Source organism: Pelobates fuscus, chromosome 1, assembly GCF_036172605.1.
Source record: "Pelobates fuscus isolate aPelFus1 chromosome 1, aPelFus1.pri, whole genome shotgun sequence".
Taxonomy (NCBI): domain Eukaryota; kingdom Metazoa; phylum Chordata; class Amphibia; order Anura; family Pelobatidae; genus Pelobates; species Pelobates fuscus.
The window spans coordinates 162,861,339-162,877,114 of record NC_086317.1 but is presented as its reverse complement, the minus strand read 5'-3'; the positions used below and the strand labels follow the sequence as shown (position 1 = coordinate 162,877,114).

Below are 15,776 nucleotides of genomic sequence, written 5' to 3'. Positions count from 1 at the left end.
ATGCATGCTTGTTGCGTCTCTAGTGTTTAGAACTTTGGTTTGACGGCTGCTTGAACGTCATCAAAATGAGACTGTCTGGTCCTGCGTCTGCCTGTTACGCGAAGCCCAGCACGTGTTTGTATACAGCATGCCCAAGCACCGCAGTTCCCGGGGAGCTGCTCCCCGCCAGCTGCCTCTGGCCGAGCAGATCCTACAGGAAGGAGCCGTGAAGCCGATATCTCGGGGTAAAAAGCGGGGGCAGGTCGCAGGGGGCGCGGAGGATGACGGTTATGTGGATGAAAAGTTATCCAGGAGGATCCTGGAACAAGCACGGATCCAGCAGGAAGAGCTGGAGGCAGAGCATGGCCCTGGACATGGGGCTCCCAAGGAGAGGACTACCGTGCTGGGTGAGGCAAATGAGAGCGTGTATTGACTGGAGGGAGGGATAGGTTAGTAAGGGGTAAATACAGCGAGTGTCTTTAAATCATTACATACACCATCACCACACACACAGTGAGTTTAGTTTGTCCATGCATGCTTGTAGGGGGGGTGCTTTTATATCAGCCAAAAAAACAAAAACCAGCCACATTGTTACAAATGCACTTGATGGAGGTTGCTTCTTTAAATTAAAATCTGCCAAAAACACTTCCTGCATTTTGACTCTGTCCCTAATCATAGCATAGGGAATATTAATGCAAGTCACTTTGCTTCTAGTTCAGCTATTCGTTTTCTACTGTAAATAAAAGCTAACCGGTGTAAACACCAAAAAGGCATGATAAATATACAGAAGCAGTTTTGGGGCAGCTTTGGAACACTGAAGGTAGTGATGGAGGGACTGAAAAGATGTGTTCATGGAGCATAAATAATGCCTGGTCTACCTTTTTAGTATTGACAATTTCATGTTCTAAACCTTTTCATTGCTGTTGACAGATCCTAAAAGAAAAGCGGAGGGTTCAGACTCTGAGGATGATGAATGGCCATCCCTTGACAAAGCAGCATCCCTGGACACCGGGAGTTTCAGTGAAGACGTGGAGGTGAACCCTGAGGATGAAGCGGCCATTGAGATGTTCATGAACAAGAACCCACCAATGAGGTTAGAGGAGTACCAGTCACATTGATTACCTACATTCTTTATATAAAGAGACCATAACAAGTGCATGCTTGCCATACTGCTATTGCACCTTGTGTGAAGCAGTAAAGAAAAACATTAATTTGGCTTTAGGTGTTCAATGCAATCTTGTTGCCAGACAAATTATGTTAAACAGGGAAAGCTGGATATTATATATGATGTTGTGGAAATATTTTGCAGACGAACTCTTGCTGATATAATCATGGAGAAAATAACAGAAAAGCAAACTGAAGTGGACACAATGATGTCAGAAGTCTCTGGCCGTCCTATGCCACAGTTAGACCCTAGGGTGTTAGAAGTGTATAAAGGAGTGAAAGAGGTGAGTGCCTTGCTGATACTTTGAAAACAATATATAACAGTGTTGTTTGTACAAACTGTGTAAATGGCAATCTTTCTGATATTACATGGATACTTCTAATGTGTGATGACTTTACAGATAATGCATTGATCCACGTGTTCTGGAGGACATAGTTTTAAAAGAAATACTTTAATAAAAAAAAAAAACATATAAATGTATATTATTGCAGGTTCATGTTAAAGTTAAGATCACCGCACCACTGTCCAATCTGATGCTTCTTATTAGGGGCAAAGAGTGCACACAATACACCAACAATGCTTTTCAGCAAGATTGTGTTTCCTTTAAAAGGCCTAAACAATATGTTATTGTCACAAATTTGCTTGAAATCTAGGAGCCTGGTTTTTCAACGCCAAAAATACCATTCTTAAAGGGACACTATAGTCACCAGAACCACTACAGCTTAAGTCTATATCCTGTCTCTGAATGCTTTTAACCCCTTAAGGACCAAACTTCTGGAATAAAAGGGAATCATGACATGTCACACATGTCGTGTCCTTTAGGGGTTAAATGTAAACACAGAGTTTTCAGACTAAAGGCAGTGTTTACATTGCCGGGTGACACCTCTAGTGACGGTCACTCAGATGACCTCTAGAAATTCTTCATACTGTGCAGTATTTTCCTTTATAGGGATGCATTGATTCAGTGCATCAGTATGAGAAGAAGTTGATTGGTGCAGTGGCATTTTGCAGTGCATGCACACTAATCTCTGTGATAGAGCTCCCTGTAACCCAGCTGGATACCTCCGTCAAGGTCGCTTCCTAGCTTTCCACCGGGACATCCATAGTGCTTCAGCCCCTAGCCACTGCAGCTTGGCTCCCTGGAACATGGTCCTGTGTACAGGTTCAAGTGATTAGGCTCTCCTGCGGAGAGTATAACTGACCTAAACACTAGGACTGAGTGAAGGGTGAAAATGAACTGGTTTATTCAGGCAAGGCACACGTAATTTATACACAGCCTCCAGCATGGGCTCTCCGTTGTATTCAATACAAGACCATCCCAGAGATCTCTGTGTCTGGAAGATAATTTGATTTAAATACTGGTAAGGTAATTATATCCCAGGAACAGAGAGCCGAACAAAAACAAAAGTACCCCAAAACATAATATACAATAACCCCACATGTCCTACATACCCAAACAGTCCTGATCTGAGTGTCAAAGTTGTCCAAATAGCACTCAGATCCATACAGTATAGGGGAAATGTCACCGGGGCGGACCGGCCACAAATGTAGTTCTAGCCAAAAATAGTTCCAGAGCATTTGGTGCTTTTTGCCAGTCAGCTTTCGGGAGCTCCTATTTCTGAAAAACACCCACCTGGCTCTCAGGGAGTGTTTGTTTCCCTTATTCTTGGGCACTTTCCTTCCAAAAGGCACTCTCCTAGTGGCTCGCAAAGTGGTTCAAAACACTGGACCAAGTTGTCCCGCAACCGCAAGGTCACCTAGCCAAAAACTGGTCTATAACATTCGTGGCTAAGTACCGCTGAGGTGATCGGGAACCACAAAGGTCTCATGGCGAAATTAGTTCCAAAGCAGTCGCAGCTAAGTACCGTTGATGACCGTTCGCATGAACAAGCCCACGAACGTTTGGGAGTTAGTGTTCGGTTCCATTATTGAGAAGGGAAAGTACGAACCAAGGGAAAGCTGCTAATGACGGCTGGGCAGGGTAGCTCCTGAATAGGGTCTCCGACCTGGACCATAGTCACGGGGCAGGAGGGCAGCTTCCACACTCCTCCAGGAGTTTGTGGCAGACAGCTGTGAACAAGCACGTTTGTCATAGTCTCCTAATGCTTTCCTACGGGGAAGCATTGGATTGGCTAAAATCGACAAGACCCTCAGGTCTTCATGAGACGCCCGCACTGTCATCTGTCCGGCTCCCTCCTTCAGCACTTCATTACCCTGCTACCTCACTCCCTCAGCTCTCCATGAGCTGCCTGCTTGCCTCTGCTCTCAGACAGCTGGTCACCTCGGGGGATGAACAGGCGCACAAATCCCAGACGCCAGGACAAATTTCCTGGGTGCCATGGCAACCTGGGATTTTTCGTGCCCTGGAGTAGACTTTTCAGAACGAATGCCTTGCCACTTACGGAAGCTGAACTTTAATTTTAGGTATTTGTTCCATAAGCTTTTCTGTCCTTTTTATGTTTAAGTACTGTAATCATTAGTTCCACTTATACTAGGTATAATAGACATTATATTACAGGTATGTTTCTGCATCTGCAGTTATTTTCTATCAAGATTTTGGAGTGAAGGTTCCTCAAGAATCTCAGATGGCGTTATGGATTGTTATTTTTTTTGTCATGGGTCACTGATCGTTGGTATGATCAGAGCTCTTGCTGGCTGTAGTGGCACTGATGCTTAGAGCAGGGCTTGACAAATTTATTTGGAATCTAGGAGCCAGCTAAAAAAAGTTAGGAGCCATTTTTTTTTTTTTTTTAAACTAGCGAAGTTTAATTTATGAGAAATATACAATTCTTAAAAGGACACCATAGTCACCAGAACCACTACAGCTTAATATTGTTGTTCTGGTGCCTGTAGCCTTTTCAATGTAACCACTGCCTTTTCAAAGAAAAGGCAGTGTTTACATTGCTTCCTAGTGATACCTCTAGTGACAGTCATTCAGATGCCACTAGAGTGTCCTGTGTCAGTGCTGCACAGTGTGCAGCATCTTTGTTCCGCGTCTCCACGCGCTGCATGAAGGTGGTGAATGTTACCCATAGAGAACATGCGCAATATCCTCCCAATGCTTTCCCATAGAAAAGCATTGGTTTATCGACAATCTTTATTGATTGTCTCACCGATGAAGGAAAGAAGGTGAGTAAAAACACCTCTTGTGATTGGAGGGGTGCAGTTACCTAAACAGACACACTCTTTGACACTGACATGCGCGCACACACACTGACAGGGAGAGACACTGACATGCACGCACACACACTGACAGGAAGAGACACTGACATGCGCGCACGCACACACACTGACAGGGAGAGACACTGACATGCGCGCACGCACACACACTGACAGGGAGAGACACTGACATGCGCGCACGCACACACACTGACAGGGAGAGACACTGACATGCGCGCACGCACACACTGACAGGGAGAGACACTGACATGCGCGCACGCACACACTGACAGGGAGAGACACTGACATGCGCGCACACACACACACTGACAGGGAGAGACACTGACATGCGCGCACACACACACACTGACTGGGAGAGACACTGACATGCGCGCACACACTGACTGGGAAAGAGACGCACACACTGACGTTTTCCATTTTAATTCCTCCAGCCTCCCTACCTTTGGGAGAGCTGAGTTGACTTTCCCTGGAGTCCAGTTGGGCTGCTCTTTCTGCGTGCGAGGGAGCAGTAATCTACCTGCCGCTCTTCTCTGCTCCCTGTAGTGGGGCCGGAATGACGTCGTAATCTGGCTTCCGGTATCAATATACAGTACAAGGAAGCAGAGAAACAGCTTGAAGATCACTGCTTCCTCATACGCTGCCCCAGCCGACCACCAAATTGCTCCTCCGGCCGTCTGCTCGCGCCCCGGGCGGCCGTCTGCTCGCTTGCCGTCCACGCTCCTCAGGGCGACTGGCCTGCTCCATTGCTCCCCCATCCTTCCTTTAGCTAAAGGGCTTCAAGTCCCAGGCGCCAGTGCAACATTTCTAGTCGCAATGGCGACCTGGCGCCTGGGATTTTTGTCGAGCTGATTCAATATTTATTAACTCTGATAATTGTCAGTGCTATTCTTAGAATGATCTTGTTTGTTTATGTGTGCTGACTTCCTCTTTAAATACTGATAATCCTTTTTAATGATGACAATGCTTGGATGGAATCCTTGCTCTCTACAAAGATCTAGGGCTATAAATTTTCTTCATAGACATGCAGCCTGATCTTGGCACACTAATTTTTAAAGAGCAGATTATGATTATTTAATGTTGGTGTTTTGGAAGGGACTGGTAACCTATATGTGTTTATATTAATCAAGTTTCACTTTACAGGTCCTGTCATCATATCGTAGTGGAAAACTCCCCAAGGCTTTCAAGATTGTCCCTGCTCTTTCTAATTGGGAGCAGATTCTGTATATAACTGAACCAGAAACTTGGACTGCAGCAGCCATGTACCAGGCCACCAGGTGGGTGTTCTTGCACATCTATTAATGTCATAATTTCTGACACATTTTCCGCTCTTTCATTAGTGCTAATGGGCATATCGTAATGATAGGGCCTTCCTAATACTGGATACACTTTAAAGGAAAACGTCACACTTTAAAAGTCCAAAAAACTAAATGTTGTGGAAAAATATTAACAAATGTTCTAATCTTTCCTGCAGACTCTACCCCAGGGAAAGATACAAAAATAAAAGAATATAAATTGTAACAATATTAAGAAACAATATATCAAATAGTCACACTCATGAAGTTGAGAGCTGTGAAATGAGCTACAGCTTTTTAGTCACTGCTTCAGAATTTTGTATATTTATTATAATCCTCAAATAGATAATTCTTTTTTTTTTTTTTTGTCAATCTTTCTTTTATTAAGGCATGCAAGATGGGGTACAAAAAATAGAAGGGGAAATGTACGAGTAGTATACAGCATAGGGATAATACAATGTTAATATCGAGAAATCACATTTCCTGGATAATGCCTCATAGTTTTTTTTTAATATTGTGTTTAGCTCAGGTTATGTCTATTGCGATAGTATTCAAGCGTCTCTTGTCTCACTAGCTGGTCAAGATTGGAGTGTGTGTTCTGTATTACAAGGAATGGACAAAATGTGTTGACGCTTAGTTAATCTTAAAAAGGATAAGCATGAACAATCAAACTGAACAATAGAGAAAGATTACCTAAACTGTTTGTCTCAAGCTTCATGTAAAAGATGGAACAAGCTAAGTGCTAAACAGTCTGGTGCTAGTAGACCTACTGATACATAGAAGAGATGTTATAAGCAATATTTTGGTCTAAGAGATTAATTACTGGTTATTATGCTAGATACATTTCTAAACTTGCTATAATGCCCACCAACTCTCCAGGGCCATGCAAAAGAATAGCTGGAGGTGAGCTTGTGTGTCAGGTGAGGGTCCAATAGAGAATGTCAGTCAGTGCAGACAGTTCAGGCTAGGTCCCTTAGTGCTCTCAGCCGAGATCAATTTTTGGTGGGACCGCCAGCTAAGGGCGCCAGTTCAGCCGATACCTCTACTGGGCGGGTTGGCATCCCGGTCCGGTGGATTGTGTCCCTTGATTCCGCTGTTTCTGCTGCGGAGGTCGGCTGCAGGGTAGGCGTAATAAAGGAGGGACCGCTCCCCAGCCCCAAGCTTCTTGGCGGGTCGGCTTCGGAGTGCCACAGGCTCGGGCATGCATTTGACCCGGGCCTTTCCCTGAACGGGCGCTGCGGGTAGCCCCGGTGATTCGCCGCCGCCAGCAGCGGGCGGGCTTCCGGCGAGGTGGCTGAAGCTTTAGAAGGTGCCCTCTAGTGACCTGCGGCTCAGGTGGGCGGACAGCGGTTGATGCGGGCGTAAGGGTACATGCTTTACCCGGGGTCGGTCCGCTCCGTCTGCTCTTCACCATCTCCACTGTCTGCACTCCATGGACGAGGGAGGTCTTGGCGAGGCGATTTTCGAGCCGGTCCCAGAACTTCTGGAAGATCAGGTCTAGGCTGGTAAGTTGGGGTTGTGTAGGTGAAGGCTTTGGTGTTTCGTGCGCCAGGTTGTTGGGCTCAGTACTGACAGGGCCCCAGCCAGGTTGGGCAGTCGTAGGCCTTGTGGCTGTGTGTGTCAGATTGGTGGGGACCGGGACAACCCCCGTCGGTCCATAGGGGGGGGGGGGGAACGGTGGCTCAAGCCTTGTCTCCTATTGCGGTGGGGCGGAAGAGCGGCCGTCTGCCACGTGTGTAGGCCTCAGTGGCCGTGCGAGCGGGAACAGTGCGGTGAGCTTCGTGGGTGGTGTCATTGTGCTGGTCTCAGTGCCCCAAGTCGTTAGGGAGCCGAGGGAAATCGGGTCACAGGTTCTGTTCCGCGGGAATCGGTTCTGAGTGCAGGAGCAAAAGAGACCTGTGACCGTCCCGCTCTGCAGCCAGGCCCCGCCCCCTAGATAATTGTCTCTTATGTACCTGGAACCAAATGAAAAAGCTTTGAAACGTCCTGCACCTTGATTTTGTTTCTATTTAGATATTTATAGAAAGCCAACAGATAGCTTCTTGATCGAACGAGATATCGGACTGCCATTCTGGGGTCAACAAGGATTTTTTCCCCTAGTTTTTGGCAGAATTAGAAAGCGCTTCAAACTTTTTTTTTTTTTTTCTTGGATCAACCGCAAAAACAGATGTGAGAGGCGGAACTTGTTCGACGTATGTCTCTTTTCAGCTATGTAAATATGTAAGATATTATTATGGTTCATCCCCAAAAATAATAATAATAAAAAAAAATATTATCTCTATCTGGCATAGCAAGCCATATGTGCCCTCCAGCTGGGCTGAGACCAAATATAGTAGTCTTCCCATTCTGCTAAATAAATTGGCATGTCTAGGAGCAAATCTAGTCCCCAAAGTTGTTCCTTGCACCAGGAGATTTAAATCATTATTAAAATGTACGAAAACACAATATGACCATATGGTGACACTGAATCCCCATATTTGTTTTATGAAATAGGCAATTTTAACCCCTTAAGGACCGCTGACGGTTCAGGACCGTCAGCGGTAAAACGTGCGTTTGGACCGCTGACGGTCCTGAACCGTCATAACGGTTTTGGGCTACTTACCTGATCGCCGTCGGCCCCACGGCGGCGATCAGCTCTCCTCCCGGTCCAGGGGGGTTGCCTGTCTGCCCGGGCAGCCCCCCCTCGGCAGATCAGGACCCCACGGCCATGTGATCACTCGATCACATGACCGCAATAGGGGTCTGTGTATCTGCCTGCAGGGGGACTGTCTGTGCTGACAGGCAGTCTCCCTGCAAGTGAAAAATCACAAATAAAGTTTTAAAATAAAGTAATAAGTGTGAAAAAAATAATATGTGTATATATATATATATGCTATATATACATGTATTATATCTATATATACCTATATATAATATATGTATATATATCATATATATAATGTCACACTAAGTGTATTTTTATATTTATATATACGTATATAATTATAAAAATACACTTATATTTAAATTACACACGAATATATACAATATATATAATAACTATATATATATATATGGTATATATATATTATTATAAAATACAAATAATATGTTAATAAAAATAAATAACAAAAAATAAAAATAATTTTTAATAATTAAAAAAAATTATACATATATATTCAGTTTTATTCTAACAGTATTTTGATATTGATATATATATATTTATATCAAAATACACTTAGAATGTAATGATATATATATCTATGTATAAATAAATAAATAAATAAAAATAATACGAAATATACATATGTCCACATACATAATTACATAAATAATTTCATAAATATACACGTAGACGTCAAATATATAAATATGTATATATATTAAAATTCTACGTGCATATTTATGTAATATTTTTACCTAATTAAGTAATTTTTAATGATTGCAATTTGAGGGACCTGCCTGCCAACCCAGGCCAAAAGTCCAGATAATTTAATTTGCTAGCACTGTGTTTAACCCTGTAACTTTCTATGACACCCTAAATCCTGTACATGGGGGTACTGTTTTACTCGGGAGACTTCGCTGAACACAAATATTAGTGTTTCAAAACAGTAAAACATATCACAGCGATGATATTGTCAGTGAAAGTGAAGTTTTTTGCATTTTTCACACACAAACAGCTCTTTCACTGAGGATATTATTGCTGTGATATATTTTACTGTTCTGATACACTAATATTTGTGTTCAGCGAAGTCTCCTGAGTATCACAGTACCCCACATGTAGAGGTTTTATAGTGTTTGTGAAAGTTACAGGGTCAAATATAAGGCTTGATTTGACTTTTTTTTTTTTTTTTTTTATTGAAATTTGTCAGATTGGTTAGGTTGCCTTTGAGAGCGTATGGTAGCCAAGGAATGAGAATTAGCCCCATGATGGCATACCATTTGCAAAAGAAGACAACCCAAGGTATTGCAAATGGGGTATGTTCAGCTTTTTTTAGTAGCCACTTAGTCACAAACACCGGCCAAAGTTAGCGTTTTTTGCATTTTTAACACACAAACAAATATAAATGCTAACTTTGGCCAGTGTTTGTGACTAGGTGGCTACTAAAAAAGACTGGACATACCCCATTTTGAATACCCTGGGTTGTCTACTTTAAAAAATATGTACATGTTAGGTGTGTTTCGGGGATTTATGACAGATAACGGTGTAACAATGTCACTATTGATACATTTAAAATATATATATATTGAAACAGCAATTTCCTACTTGTATTTATAGGCCTATAACTTGCAAAAAAAAGCAATAAAGCATGTAAACACTGGGTGTTTTTAAACTCGGGACAACATTTTGAATCTATTTAGCAGTTGTTTTCATTAGCTTTTGTAGATAAGTAAAAGATTTTTCAAGTAAAAGTCCAAAAACATGTTTTTTTTTTTATTTTTCACCATATTTTATTATTTTTTTTTAAATACAATATATGACATAATATAAATACTGGTATGTAAAGAAAGCCCTTCTTGTCGTGAAAAAAACAATATATAACTTGTATGGGAACCGTAAATGAGAGAGCGGAAAATTACAGCTAAACACAAACACCACAAAAGTGTTAAAACTGCTCTGGTCCTTAACGTACAAACATCGCAAAAACAGGCCGGTCCTGAAGGGGTTAAGTAGCCTTATTGAATTTAGAAATGTATTCGGTGCACTGTTCCTTAATCTGTATTATTTATACACTTTGGTCGCTACAGCAGCACCATTCCTGCAAGATGCCTGTATAGGGTGTGCTTTCAATTACCTTTTTGTATTTTGAGTTTATGGCTTGGTTGATTTAGTATGTTTCACCTTTGCCTAAAACAGAGATTTTTATTTATTTATTAAATTAAGTACTTTCTTATGTTTGGCCAGCATGGTGCATGTTTGAATTAAAAAAAATCTCTGCTGTCCCATAAAAAAATGAGGGGGATTAATTTTGCAGCTGTGAAAATTATTTTTTGGATATAGTGTAAAAGCAGTGACACATGACCAGTTATTGTTTTATGGCACAGTCCTATATCCTGCATCCAGCCAACCAAACCTGTTGAAAGGAAGTTTTTGAATCCGTTTGGGAACTGGCAGATGGCAGCTGATTTATTATTTAGGATAATCCCCATTTGTCATTACTTTATTACCATCTTTAGTTTTATGGCCAACCCTGTCCTAGTTGTTGTTGTTGTTGTTGTTTTGTGTATTTTTTTTTTTTTTTTTTTTTTTATATTACATGAGAAGGAATTGGAAAAATATGTATGTGGATATTTTCCAATCTTTATATTTGGATAAGGGACTTATTTAGCTTTTTATATTGCCATTTAGTAACACTTGTTAATGTTTTCTTTTTGATCTGTCCCCAGGATCTTCTCTTCCAACTTGACAGAGAGAATGGCTCAGAGGTTCTATAACCTGGTCTTGCTTCCTCGCGTAAGGGATGACATTGCTGAATATAAGCGCCTCAATTTCCACCTCTACATGGCCCTCAAAAAGGCTCTTTTTAAACCCGGTGCCTGGTTTAAAGGTAAGTGACCGAAAGTGTTTTTAGCCTTCAGATATTTAAATCTTCTTATGTCATGGATAACCAAATGATAGCTTTTAGAATCTTGGGGGATGCATGTGCATTCTAATCACAAAGTTGTTGTATACTGCTCTGAGGTCAACAGATGCAGAAAAGACTTCACCCTGCTTATAAACCAACCCAAATTCCCCCAAAAAACAAACCACAAAGCTAGTATTAGTGCATGACATGACTCGTTTGTATATCTAGTTAAAGGTACTTTTGTGGTAAACACAACCCTGTTATCCATCTAGGTATCCTAATTCCACTCTGTGAATCTGGGACATGCACACTGCGAGAAGCTGTGATCATTGGGAGTATCCTCACCAAATGCTCCATCCCTGTCCTACATTCAAGGTATGTGGCCATTTTTCTGTGTAACAAGCCAGTGCGTCAAGAAATGGACAAAAATTCAGAAAAAAAAAATTGTGTAATATAAAAACAAATGGACAGATGAACAAAATAATTATTCAGTGATTTCCTTTGGCCTTTGTCTGAACCCTAGTGCATGCTTTTTGGAGAACACACTCTACTGTTCTATTTACATTGAAAACTATTTATGGAATTACCTGTCTTGTGAAGCTTGTCACTCCAGGATATAACATTTTTAGAATAACTAACAGGCTCCTTTATATCTCACCCTAACCTATGTAGATGTCAAGTCCAATTTGTGCACATATGACATTTTGATAGAAAAGCATCTTTTGAGTAAACTTGTATTAATCTATTGTTGCTTTTGCCTGCCTCTCCATTGGTGGTTAACCCCTTAAGACCGGAGGGCGTACTATTACGTCCTTTTTAAAGCGGCTCTAAACGCCGCAGGGCGTAATAGTACGCCCTCCGGTTTTTAGTAACTTACCCGGTCGCCGGAGGTCCCACGCTGGAGATCGCGGTTGGAGGGACTCCCAGGGAGCCCCCCCGCGGCAGATCTTCCTCCTCCGGTCCATCCCGGTCATGTGAGAGTGAGGTCCTTGCGAGGACCTCACAATCACATGGCCGGTATAGCTGGCTGCAGCAATGCCAGCAGGGGGACCAACTGTAATGACAGTTGGTCCCCCTGCTGGCTGAAATCAAATAAAATAAATGTTAAATAAGTGTAAACATTTTTTTTTATACTTGGATCATATATATATATATATATATATATATATATATATATATATACACACACACACACATACACCGTCTAGGTGTATTTTAATATTAATATATATATATATAATTATATATGTATTATCAAATTACACGTAGACTGATACTGATTAAATATATATATAATTATTGTTATATATATATATATTTATAAATATGTAAATACGTAAAAAAATAATTAAAAATAAAATATTAAATATATAGATGTGTTTTATTTCGTTCTAACTGTATTGTGATATTAATATATCTATTTATATCAAAATACACGTAGAACAAAATAATATATATATCTATATACATATATATATATATATATATATATATATATATATATATATATATATATATATATATAAAGAAAAAAAAAAATATATATATATATATATATATATATATACATATATTCATTCTACACATATATTTATGTAATAATTTTACATAATTAGGTATCCTAATTAATTACAATTAGCGGGACCTGCCTGACCACCCATGCCGAAAGTATAGGGAATTTAATTTGCTAGCACTATATTTAACCCTATAACTTTCCAAGACACCATAAAACCTGTACATGGGGGGTACTGTTTTACTCGGGAGACTTCGCTGAACACAAATATTAGTGTTTCAAAACAGTAAAATGTATTACAACCATGATATCGCCAGTAAAAGTGATGTTTTTTGCATTTTTCACACACAAACAGCACTTACAGGGACAATATTATTGCTGCAATACTTTTTACTGTTTTGAAACACAAATATTTGTGTTCAGCGAAGTCTCCTGAGTACAACAGTACCCCTCATGTACAGGTTTTATGGTGTTTTCAAAAATTACAGCGTCAAATATAAGGCTTGTGTTTAATTTTTTTCACATTAAAATTCGCCAGATTGCTTACGTTGCCTTTATGACCCTATGGTAGCCCAAGAATGAAAATTACCCCTATGATGGCATACCATTTGCAATAGTAGACAACCAAAGGTATTGCAAATGGGGTATGTCCAGTCTTTTTTAGTAGCCACTTAGTCACAAACACTGGCCAAAATTGGCGTTTTTTGCATTTTTCACACACAAACAAATACGAACGCTAACTTTGGCCAGTGTTTGTGACCAAATGGCTACTAAAAAAGACTGGACATCGCTTATTTGCAATACCTTGGGTCGTCTACTATTGCAAATGGCATGCCATTATGGGTGTAAATTTATTTCCTGGGCTACTATACAGTCTCAAAGGCAACGTAACCAATCTGACAAATTTCAATTTCAAATGTAACACGCTATATTTGACCCTGTAACTTCCCAAAACACCATAAAACCTGTACATAGGGGGTACTGTTTTACACGTGAGACTTTGCTGAATACAAATGTGTATTTTATTGCAGTAAAAGCAAACAGTATTATGACATTGACAGTTAAAATGTCATGTAGAACGAAAAAAATCAAAAAAAATCTTATTTTCTCCCATTGTTTTCATATTAAATTATGTTTCATAGCTAAATATTTGATATTAAATGAAAGCCCTGTTTCCCCTGAATAAAATGATATATAATAAGGGGGGGTGCATTTAATATGAAAGAGGTGAATTACGGTTGGACAGACATATAGCGCAAATGCCAGGTTTTGTTTACGTTTTGTTTCGTTCCCAACTTGTACATTTGGCTGCGGTGTTAAGGGGTTAAACAAGGTTGAGGTAAAATTGGGCAGAGTGCAGTAATTCAATTTTTAAGGACCTGTGTCTCCTCTGTCTCACACTCCAGCTTATATCCATGTGTTTCTTTCCAGGCTTCCTCTTTGAATCTCTTGCTTTCTCTTTAGTATATTTTTGTTTGTTTGAGTTTTATTTATTTGCTGTGTTCCTTCTTTCCTGTCTTCCTGGTGGGAGATGTTGATTCCTGGTGGTTTAAGAGGGACTTCTCTACCAATGATCTCCTGTTGTACATTGTACCTCAGTGAGGGTCTATTTGATCTTCTGCATTTTTTTAGTATGAGGGTCACCATGCCACTACATATCTCCTACATGTTATGTCACAGTGATGGTATGAGGAACTAATGATTTCACAACTCTACCAAGACAGCTGGAGGTCGCTACATATTGTAATGTTCACCCCAGAGCAGAAGTGGGTAATTTCTATGATTTCTAAAGTCTGGATGTGGTCTAGAACTAGTGATCTACATCTGTACTATAACGTTAAAATGTTTCCTGCCCCAGCTCTAAAGGACACCATTACCAGTTGTAATATTAACATAACCGCATAATTTTTTTTTTTTTAAACGGTCATCTGATCTTATTTTTCCCATTTACAGTGCGGCTATGCTGAAGATTGCAGAAATGGAATATAATGGAGCGAACAGTATCTTCTTGCGTTTGTTGATTGATAAGAAGTATGCTCTTCCTTTCCGTGTTTTGGATGCTCTAGTTTTTCACTTTCTTGCTTTCCGTTCAGACAGGAGGGAACTGCCAGTGCTATGGCATCAGTGTCTTCTCACGTTGTGCCAGCGATACAAAGAAGACTTGTCCTCTGAGCAAAAGGAGACCTTGCTAGAGCTACTGCGCATTCACTCACATCATTCGATATCGAATGAGATCCGCCGAGAGCTTGCAAACTCAAAGTGCCGAGATGTAGAAGGGGTTGCACCCATGGGCTTTGACTGAGACTGTTCAGTACTAGCTGGCAGAGCGTGTGAATGCAAATGATAAAGCTTTAATGACTTCTGAAATTCAGTTAGAGGTCACTGACTGTTTGCAGTATGTGTTTTCTGGTCGAAGAGTTGTAATGGTGCAAAAGATTATTTATTTATTATACCTTTTATTCATCTTAGAATTTTGGGTGATGAGATCACATTCTCTGGACAGATTTAATTCACATGTCTAAAATGTATAGTCCATGTCAACCTATAGATAAAGTAATGTGCTCCTTTTGAGCATGGTCCTTGATCTAATTATGTATAAATACTTTTACCATCTATGGCAAGTTTGAACTTTCCATGCATTAAAAAAATTACAAATTGAGCCTCCTTTTTTTCTTTTACTTATTTTTTTATTATTTTTTTCTGTCTTGATTAAATATTTGTGCTTGAGACCATTAACAAACATAGAATGTGACGGCAGATAAGAACCATTCGGCACATATAGTCTGCCCAATTTTTTATTTTTTTTTATTTTTTTTTATTTTTTAAATACTTTCATTAGTCCCTGACCTTATCTTGTAGCTAGGATAGCCTTATGCCTACCCCCCCACGCATGCTTAAACTCCTTCACTGTGTTAACCTCTACTACTTCATGTGGAAGGCTATCCCATGCATCCACTACCCTCTCAGTAAAGTAATACTTCCTGATATTATTTTTAAACCGTACCCCTCTAATTTAAGACTATGCCCTCTTGTTGTGGTAGTTTTTCTTCTTTTAAATATATTCTCCTCCTTTACTGTGTTGATTCCCTTTATGTATTTAA

At 40.3% G+C, this 15,776-nt stretch overlaps 1 protein-coding gene across 1 annotated transcript; it reads left to right on the top strand.

The window, feature by feature from the left end:
• Nucleotides 1–31: 31 nt before the first annotated feature.
• On the top strand, nucleotides 32–15,323 carry BYSL (bystin like). Its single transcript, XM_063444362.1, has 7 exons — nucleotides 32–386; nucleotides 910–1,072; nucleotides 1,289–1,427; nucleotides 5,465–5,598; nucleotides 10,984–11,144; nucleotides 11,435–11,537; nucleotides 14,629–15,323. The coding sequence occupies exons 1-7, from the start codon at nucleotides 128–130 to the stop codon at nucleotides 14,975–14,977; spliced, it is 1,308 nt and encodes a 435-aa protein (XP_063300432.1). The 5' UTR covers nucleotides 32–127; the 3' UTR covers nucleotides 14,978–15,323.
• Nucleotides 15,324–15,776: the final 453 nt, after the last annotated feature.